Here is a 9339-nt window from a genome sequence, read left to right on the forward strand (position 1 = left end):
GAGAGAGGGACCGAGAGCGAGAGAGAGCTCTACTGGGGCTGAGGCTGAGCCTGCACCGGATTCATTGTTGTTGTTGTTGTTGTTGTTGATGATGATGAGGCCATTGTTACCTTTTCATTGATGATCACGGTGTAGGAGCATCTGCTTGGACGCAGCTTCTCACATCGAGAGATAGAGCGAGGGATAGTGAGAGAGATAGCGACACAGACACACTTGGAGTGTCAGTCATGCATTGTTGGTATGAGAATTTTGGTAGTTTAGGAGGCTCGATTCGAGCGATGTTGGAGCACGTAATATATGAGATTGCACCGAGCGTTGAGAAGCAGATGAAGCGGGGATAATTGAGAGCCCACAATTGGGAGGAGGAGAGGAGAAGGGGAGGTTTGCGAAGGCGAAGCGAAGCCGCGTCAGAAGGAGGAGAGAGGGGAGGGGGTGAGTTGGAGGAATGTTCGAATGAGAAAGAGAGACGCTTCGTCCCCAGGGGTTTGATTTGGTGTTGTTGTGGTGGAGATTCTTTGGGTGAGACATTCAGATGCTCACATCGTCTTGGTGCCCTCACACGGGACTAGTTGAGGATTTCGCTGTGACTCTGTCCACCAGAGCTCACAAATCTAGCCCGCTGCTGGGTCGTTACACCAGGTTGTACGGGTTCTGTCCAGGGTACTCTTGAAAACGAGACCACGGAACCTAGCTGTACAGATGTAATTTTGGGTTCTGGATCGTGGATTTGCATGGAGGATGAGGGGTGATGGTAAGGGAAAAGTAGATGAGGCGAGGAGGGGCGTTGGTAGGGGAGGCAAAGGTGGGTTCGTGTCGACATGAGAGTCAAGCAGGCAGGGTCACAATCGACGTCGAGTAATCGACGACCCCCACAACATAGTTCGTGCATGGAAGCTTCTTTCAAGGCTGGGAGAGGCGATGACTGTTGTGGAGATGCTGGTTTGGCTGGAAGCAGGATGCGGGAGCCAACGGGTGGCAACTACTCGCTAGTGCGTCACAATAGTGCAGTATTTGAGCATGATTTTGAATCCAATCGAAGTGGTTTGGTCCACACTGCTAGTGAAGTGAGAGAAGAAATGCAGTTAGGGTTGCCACACGGCTCTAAGGACCACATGAAATCGGATGGATGCGGCAGTGATGGTAAATCAGGGCAAAGTAAGGTCAAGGATGGGCTAGTGAGGCAGGTTTCGCGAGAATCACATGAGTTCTCGCAGGAAATGTATTCCTCATCGTCTACGTCCGGAAAGAGTGGTCACATCAATAGCTTTGTGCTGAAGAACTATTCACTGCATGACAGACGCAGCTTGAGTCTTCCCATCGGTAAGGAATACTCCATTAGTCGTACTCTATCGTCGGAGTTTCAAACGCATGTCGAAAGCGACAACAACTCTAGGAATGTAACATACTCTGAGCGACATACGAGCGTCAGCAACTCATCCTCCTCCTGCGACGGTGCCGATGGGTACTACATGCAGGACATCGACATTGAAGCCGAGAGGCACTCCAAATTCACTCTATTTTTTCAAGCGGGGACAACGCTCCTCACCGTAATGGGGGCCATGTTTATTTTGTACGTGTGTATACGATTCTTGACGTCTGCCACTAGTATTAACTTTGGAGATGAACCTAGGTTGAACCGCAACAACAACCCTGGTTTGCAGCATGATAACAGCAATAGTGCTTACTCTCATTGTAGGCTCTTTGTCAAGGTATGCCCTTTACTAGGGCTGTTTACTGCGGGGTTTGTAGTGGTGGCTAGGACATGGGTGTCGGAAGGTCGGTTGTGGCGATGGGCCCCGACTTCTCCGATGAACTGTGGTCACTGTGATGATTACGATGAGAACCGACGTCTGGCCGAGGAGGCCGATGAGAAGGTTCGACAGGCTGATCGATCTAAGCAGCAGTTCATGGCCTATGTCTTTCACAATATAAGAGGTAAGGATGTGTCGAACGTGCTACTGCCGAATGTTTTCCAAATGCGACGCTGTAAGATAGCGCGAATGTGTGCGGTGATGCGTTTACTTGGTTCTTTACAGTGCATTCTGCTTCATAACCTTTGCTCACGATGTTTTTTCCTGCCTGGCGCAGTGCCTTTTAACGCCATTGTTTTGGGACTCGGTCACATGCGAGCTCTCGGAGACGGAAGTGGCATGGTAGGAAATGTAGCCGATAAGATGGACTTAGTGCAAATGATGCTAGACTGCGCGGAGACAATGACGAGTGTGCTTGACGACGTCACGGATATGGGTCAGTTTGGGCTTTCTGTTACTCAATGGTTTGAAACTCGTTTACCTGGCAGGTTAAGAATGCATCATGTGAGAGATGTGGCTCGTATATATATTTGTGTGTCTGGTGCAACACAAATTTCAAAGGCTAAGACGTATTCTTCTTTCAGGTCAATGGGAAGGTGGGCAGATGGAACTTCACAAGGATGAATTTGACATTCTTGCGGTCATAAAGTTTTTATCCTGGGGCTTGAAGGATTTGTTGGAGCAGAAGGACATTGCATTTAAAATGAATATTGACAGTTTGGCAAGCCAGCTCCTAACGTCGCATCGAGTTATCGGAGATAAGCAGCGTGTTGTACAAACTTTAGGTGCGTGTATGTTATTGATCTATGCCTATCCGAGTGTTTTGGGAAGTGATTCTCATTTTTTGACTGGGAGTTGCTGCGGGGGAAGCCTTTAGTATACAACTTGATTGTTTTTCTTTGTGTCCAGGAAATTTTCTAAGTAACGCGGTCAAATTTACGCCATCTGGAGGCAAGTTAGATCTGGATCTACAATGCGAGGAGGTTGTGGAGAGCAATAATATTGAAGATCATGTGCCGAATACTTCTCCGACCACCCAAACAAGCGAGGGGTCGTTACTGGGGGCTGCTGGCATCCAAATCTTGTCAAAGACTTCATCTCAGGTGAAGTCTGGCAAGGGGAAAGTAGCGAGGTTGCGGCTTTCTGTGAAAGATAATGGAATTGGTAAGCAAAACTTGATTGGTGGCCATATGCTTTGCAGGTATTAGTTACTGGAGCAGGGGTCACTCTGTCGGCAAGAATACTTGGATTAGCGAATTGGTGATAGTGGTAAATGAATTTCTCATTTTTTTATCCTCAAAGCCATGGAGCTTGGCAATTCATCATCTGACAGGTTCTTCAGTTGAAGAATGGTTTGTGATTTATTAAGCAGCGGTTCAATTGCACCATGTTGGTGGGTATTGTTTTAAGTTAGACTTTTGGTTTGTGCAGGAATATCTGCTCAAGACCAGGCAAAGTTATTCGAACCGTATTCATTTGTAACTTCAGGATGGGTCCTGAAAGCAGGCGTTTCTGGGTTGGGTCTGAGCATGGCAAAAAGGTTCGTAGAACGCGCTGGAGGGAGCATCGGTGTGGAATCTGAAGAAGGGAGTGGCAGTACTTTTTTCTTTTCCATACCTTTTCCTCTTGTGCCAGTGACTGTGAGTCACGACCGGGAGTTAGTCAAGTCGGATGGAGGAGCAGCTTTGCTTCAGAAATCCGAGGTTACTCAATCAATGGATAGTTCAGGTGTGACAGTTGTGCACGAATCCATCACGTTGTCAAGAAGGCGATCCAATCTTCAAAATCAAGAGGATTTGAAGCCGGCGGTAAAAAAGAAATTGGCAACTGAAGTGCCCGATGTGAATAGGGATATACCTGATGGCTGCACAAAACACTCGAAGCATGATGAGGGGTGTCAAAGGAAAGTGCTGCTTGTCGAAGATACGCGAATCAATAGAGTGAGTGAGATTTATATTTGGAGTCACATAAATGCTTGGATGTTGCAGGCAGTGTGCATTTGTCCTCGAAAGTTGTATTTGAATGTTTTTCTAACCTTGGAAGTTTTAAATCTCTTTTGTTTGCAGATAATTCTACGGAAGGTGTTATTAAACCTGAATTTACAGTGTGATGAAGCTGAGAACGGTCAAATAGCAGTGGACTTTCACAAAGAAGGGAGGACATACAATCTTGTGTTAATGGATAAAGAGATGCCTGTGATGGATGGCCATGAAGCTACAAGACAACTACGAAATATGGGAGTGAAGACTCCGATTGTTGCATTAACCGGAAATGCATTAACCACTGATAGAGAATTGTTTTTCAAGGCTGGTGTGGACGACTTTCACACTAAGGTACACTTCGCAACTTATTTCGACATTCAATGAGAATCTCTATGTGGTTTATTGTTTTAGAAAGTTGCAAGTTTGTTCTCTTAAAAGTCTCTTTAGGAGTATCTAATTGTGTGCAGGTGTCTTTCTTTTATAATGCAGCCTTTGTCCAGAGATAAACTTGTACAGCTGTTGGCACGGTTTGGAGTCGAAAGTTCGTGTTCAAAGACTTCATGTTCAAAGAGGGTGTGATGGAAAACCATTCTTTGACTGTGGGGTTATTCAGCTTTGGCTTTTTTGCCTCCTGTAACACTTATTTGCAAAAGAGATCTTTTAAAAAGGTGCTTAATGCGGTAGGGGGATTTATTTTGGAAGCCTTCACTGTAGGTGCTGATGGATGTCGAAGATGCATACGACTGCCTGTCTAACTCGGTTTTTTTGACTCTGGCAAGCTTTGAACATTTTGATGTTTGCATGCTGTTGCTGGTTTGTTGAGACCACATTGACTGCCACGTTTCAGGGTGGACGTACAAGGTTGCGTCTTAATTTTGACTAAAGTTAGACCTTATTTATAGAAGTACTTTCCGCAATTCATTTGCATCTCAATTACTTGGTAATGTGTACTGCATTCATTGGATCTGTTCTGGCGTCTGTCATAAATTGGCAGAAATAATTTAGTTGTACATTGTCCGGCCCTGCAGCTTATAACTGTGTTTTAACATGATGGTTACCTTCAGTCTTTGGTCTATCGGATATCTTTCTACATTGGTTTCTTACCATCTCCGTTGGATAACATTTCTTAATGGATCCATGGCACATCTTACGATAATGCGAAACTCCAGTTTTAGCATTTATATTACTAAAACCATTCTTGTCTACGAATCATTTTTACCTCGTTATACGTACTCATTTGCTATTGGTTACCAGAAAGAAGCTGATTGCGTGTTGTATTAGGTACCAATTTTCTGCAGTGAGTTAAAAGTGGTGCAATTCTACAATTTTGTATATATATTTTAAAAAGTTAAATTTGTTGCAGTGTCTTTATTGGATTGTTAATTGATTATCTTTTGCAAGTATTTGATTTACATAGTTATTCTAAAAGCATATACTTATTACTTATTACTTAGTGTGTTGCATATTTTTGTCCACATTCAAATATATATATATATATATCTGAGAATTCAAAATTACTTCTTTCATAACCCATGTTGGAGGTTTGACATTGAATCTACAAAAATTAAGTGATTATTTTGTACCAATTTACATATGTAATATATACATAGTACAGATAATAAATTAGTCTAAAGTTATTTTTGATTTTCATATGCAAATGTAAATCACTCGGTAGTTTATTCAAATTTGATGACATTATTTGTAATTGTATTGGATGTTTACAATAATATTACCGTACTTGCAGTCTAATTGTGCTTATTGGTATCTTTAATTTTAGCCACATTTGAAAAAATACATTTCTTCTAAACATTTTTTATGAAACTATTACCATTATTGTTGTTGTTATCAATGTAACATTTTTAAAATTTAAAAATTAATTTCAGTAAATACCTTTTTATAAATTTTTGTTGAATTTTTTCTATAGCAACATTAGGACTTGTTAAAACCATGTTAAAAAAAAAAAAAAAAAAAAAAAAAAAAATACTCGCATCAATTTTATAAATATTTCATGAAAAGATCTCAAATAGATATAACATGAAGGTGTACTATTTTAAGCAAACAATACACTTTATACAATCCAAAACTACCAAAATATATTATGTTTGGTTCTCAAGAAATGTAGTAGGAGTAATAAATTGAACTTTATAGGCCTTGTCAAAACTTCTAAGATTAATGAAGACTAACTAGAGTTACAAAAAAATCATTATTATAATAAATATTTATTATTTTTTGTAGAAGTTCATATTAAAATTAGAATACTATTAATGCCACTACAACCTGCCACCCACACAACATGCTTTTCCATTTTCATTTTCTTTTTTCCATTCCAGAAAAACATAAATTCAATCAAAATAGTATAAATGGTATCAAACAAAGAAAATTTGATCAATTCAAAAGAATTTGAGCGAAAATAGCATGTGGTAAATGGGAGATTGTGGTGGCAGTAGCAAAAAGTGTGGTAACATTAGCAATACAGTAAAAATATTGGTGATAATGTTTCTCTTACATATAAATAACAATTATTTGTTTATTTATTTATTTATTTTTCTTTTTGTCTAAATAAATTTTTGTATATATATACAACAAAGATTTGTTTATGATACATTTTTTTGCTACAATAAACATTAATAATATTTGTAAGTATTGTTACTTATATTTTATGATTGATTTTAATAATACTACATATTTGTATAAAATTTCAGTACGGAATTGTGTTTTGTTAATTTGGAAGGTATTTTAACAAGTTCATTATTTTAGACATCGTAAATAAAATTTGAGATTGGTACAAAAATTATTGTTTTGTTTACAATTTTTTTAAATTTTCTTTATTTAGAAACAAAAGTGGTAATATACTTATTTTAAATTAAAATAATAAAACCTTTTATGTATCAAGGCACTTGGTAAAATTCTTAATATTATCATTATAATAGATAGTATATATGTTAGACTTACATACAAACCAATCCTAAATAAATAAATACTACTTTTGTAAAAAGAAAATTGTGAACTTGTAATGTTCCTTGGTTGCAATTTTATAAGACAAAAAATAGACTTCACGATCAGATTTTTTGAATTAAGTAATGTCACTTTTTTATTTATTAGTACTAAGTTACAAAAAATTTAGAATTTTTTTTTTAATATTTGAAAAAAAATATTGAGAATAATATCTTATTTTTTTTCCTAACTTGAATGGAATTTGAGCATTGCAATTTGAGAGTATAAATTTTAATATTCTTATTTTATTTTTATAGGTTATTTTATTGTTATATATAACTTTTATGACAAGTCCTAAAATAATATTGGTGATATTAAGTGTATATTATGGATGATGTTATTATTGAAAAAATGTATTTATTACATTGCTATAACTTAATAATTGTAAGAAAAAAAAATGAAAAAGAAGAAGAAATAATCAAATAATCCTTCTTCAAAATATATTTTAAGTTTTGTATATAAGAAGCACGGATTTAAATTACTGTGAGGCCACTTTTAGATTGAGTTGGTCATTAGTGGCAGTTTTAAAATTATTTTACATATACTTTTTTATCTTAGGAAAAAAAATAGATTCTATCATTTGTTTATTTCGTATGCAAATATCTATACGAAATATCCATGTAATATTTTAAATAATTTTACATTCTTTATGCATTAAATTTTCTTTTTCAATTTTTTATTTTAAATTAAAAAACTAAAATATCTATTTTGATATTTTTTAGATTTGTAGGATATTATTTTTTCTTTTTTATATACATCTTTGTTGAACGTATAGTGTATATAACACATGGCAAATTTTCATATATAAGCAACAATAAAGATTCTAAAAATTAGAAAAATAAACAAAAAAAGTAATGTATAAAATTTGAGGGCATTTTGACAAGAAGATGAAATTGTAGAAAATTTTTATTGGATGTACACAATACAAATATGATAAATGTATGATCCATTTTACATATAAGAATATGCTGTATGCAGTAATGTCTAAATAGACAGTAATTAGAATTGAAGGAAAAGGGAAAAAGAAAAAGAAAAAGAAAAACAACACAAAACAACAACAACAACATGATAGTATGGAGATAAATGCATGTAATAATTAAAACAAAATTTATAAGAAACATACTAAAATAAAATTATATTATAGAGAGCAGACAATCTATACAAAAATGACATGTCTAACAAATCTACAAATATCAATTTTTATTATAAAATGTGCATTATAGCCTTAGTTACATTATGGCAATTAGGACAATAAAATTTTATAGAATCTATTGTAGTTTATTAATGTCATTACAACAAAATGATGAAAATAAATTAAAAGAAAAATCCAACAATACACCAAAAAAAAAAAATCTATCATATATGGATAATATAAAATAAGAGATATATTTTTTAAATTTTTATTGTATGAAAAGGCTATGTATTAATTATTGTTTATAGAGTGTGGTGCAAATTTTCTCAATTTAATTAAAATCAATACCCTATCAACACTTAATGTACAACTACATTATTTATAAGATGCGCCAACAAAGAAGAGAGTACAAAAAATTGTAACTTAAATAATACAAACCTCTTGCATAATATCCTACAACTCCACTTGAATGTAACAATTTAGAAGAAGAGCCACAACCAACTCCATGTCTTAAGCCCTCTTTCTATTGCAAGAAGCATGATTCAAATATTATTTATTGCTGTTTATTAAAAAAATAATTCCCCAAAAATCACAAATCCCTTTATTTTCTTGTAATCCAAGTTTTTTTTTTTTTTCTTTTTTTTTTTTTAATTTGCTTTCTACAATTTCACATATCTACCTTATTATCTCCTATAATAGTTATATTTAAAATTTTCTTTATATGGTCTTTAAATTAAAAATTACCAAATTTATTTTAAAAGTTTATGTTACTTTTTAAGAATTTGAAATGCTAAGATATTAATGAAATTTCAAATGTATAAAATTGATTGTTATAGTAAAATAATACTTTATTACTACTTGTTGTAGTATTTTAAAGTTTGTTTACTTTTAGTTTTTAAAAATAGTGTCCATTGATTATTCACTTCTAACAATTCACTCTATTGGTAAATTTTATATATTTGTAGTAAAATCTATTATTATGAATATTAGTTATATTACATTTTTTTGATAGAATAGAATTTCCATTTTGACAAACAAATATTGATTTCAAAAAAACTTGTTTGGTCCTTTTTTTTTTTTTTTTTTTTTTTTTAAACATACATTAAAATTATAACAAATCATATGAACACAGATGCAAACAGCAACCTTATTACATGGAACTCATTAAAAAAATCCCGTTTATTCAAAATTTATTTAGTAATTTATAGCTTGTACCTTAACCTGCCCGTCAGAGAATGTTTCACACTGCCCGCGGGCAGGATGTGGAAGCTGGCGAACGTTGTGGCGGGAAGAAAGTGGGTGACGTGGGGTCTATGCAAAGTCAACGTGGGAACAGCGGATGTGGAGGAGGAGATTTCGGGCTGTTCCGGCGCTGTTCCCGTGCCGTTCACGTGCTGTTCACGTGCTGTTCCCGTGCCAG

The 9339-nt window shown here is 35.4% G+C and overlaps 1 protein-coding gene across 1 annotated transcript; it reads left to right on the plus strand.

Annotated features, from left to right (window-relative positions):
• LOC112278704 (uncharacterized) lies at positions 1–4866 on the plus strand. Its single transcript, XM_024512349.3, has 7 exons — positions 1–1935; positions 2089–2247; positions 2396–2596; positions 2721–2975; positions 3243–3751; positions 3878–4144; positions 4283–4866. Exons 1-7 carry the CDS (start codon positions 819–821, stop codon positions 4370–4372), a joined length of 2598 nt encoding a protein of 865 aa, XP_024368117.1. The 5' UTR covers positions 1–818; the 3' UTR covers positions 4373–4866.
• Positions 4867–9339: the final 4473 nt, after the last annotated feature.

Source organism: Physcomitrium patens, chromosome 2 (genome assembly GCF_059467195.1).
Source record: "Physcomitrium patens ecotype Gransden chromosome 2, ASM5946719v1, whole genome shotgun sequence".
NCBI classification, from domain to species: Eukaryota; Viridiplantae; Streptophyta; class Bryopsida; order Funariales; family Funariaceae; genus Physcomitrium; species Physcomitrium patens.

What these genes read in the sequence shown, in the direction of transcription:
- LOC112278704 (XM_024512349.3), top strand. Translation starts at nt 819, where the DNA reads ATGAGAGTCAAGCAGGCAGGGTCACAATCGACGTCGAGTAATCGACGA. An exon ending in TGTGAAAGATAATGGAATTG is followed by an intron (nt 2,976 to 3,242) that starts GTAAGCAAAACT and finishes TGGTTTGTGCAG; the next exon opens with GAATATCTGCTCAAGACCAG. An exon ending in AAGATACGCGAATCAATAGA is followed by an intron (nt 3,752 to 3,877) that starts GTGAGTGAGATT and finishes TTTTGTTTGCAG; the next exon opens with ATAATTCTACGGAAGGTGTT.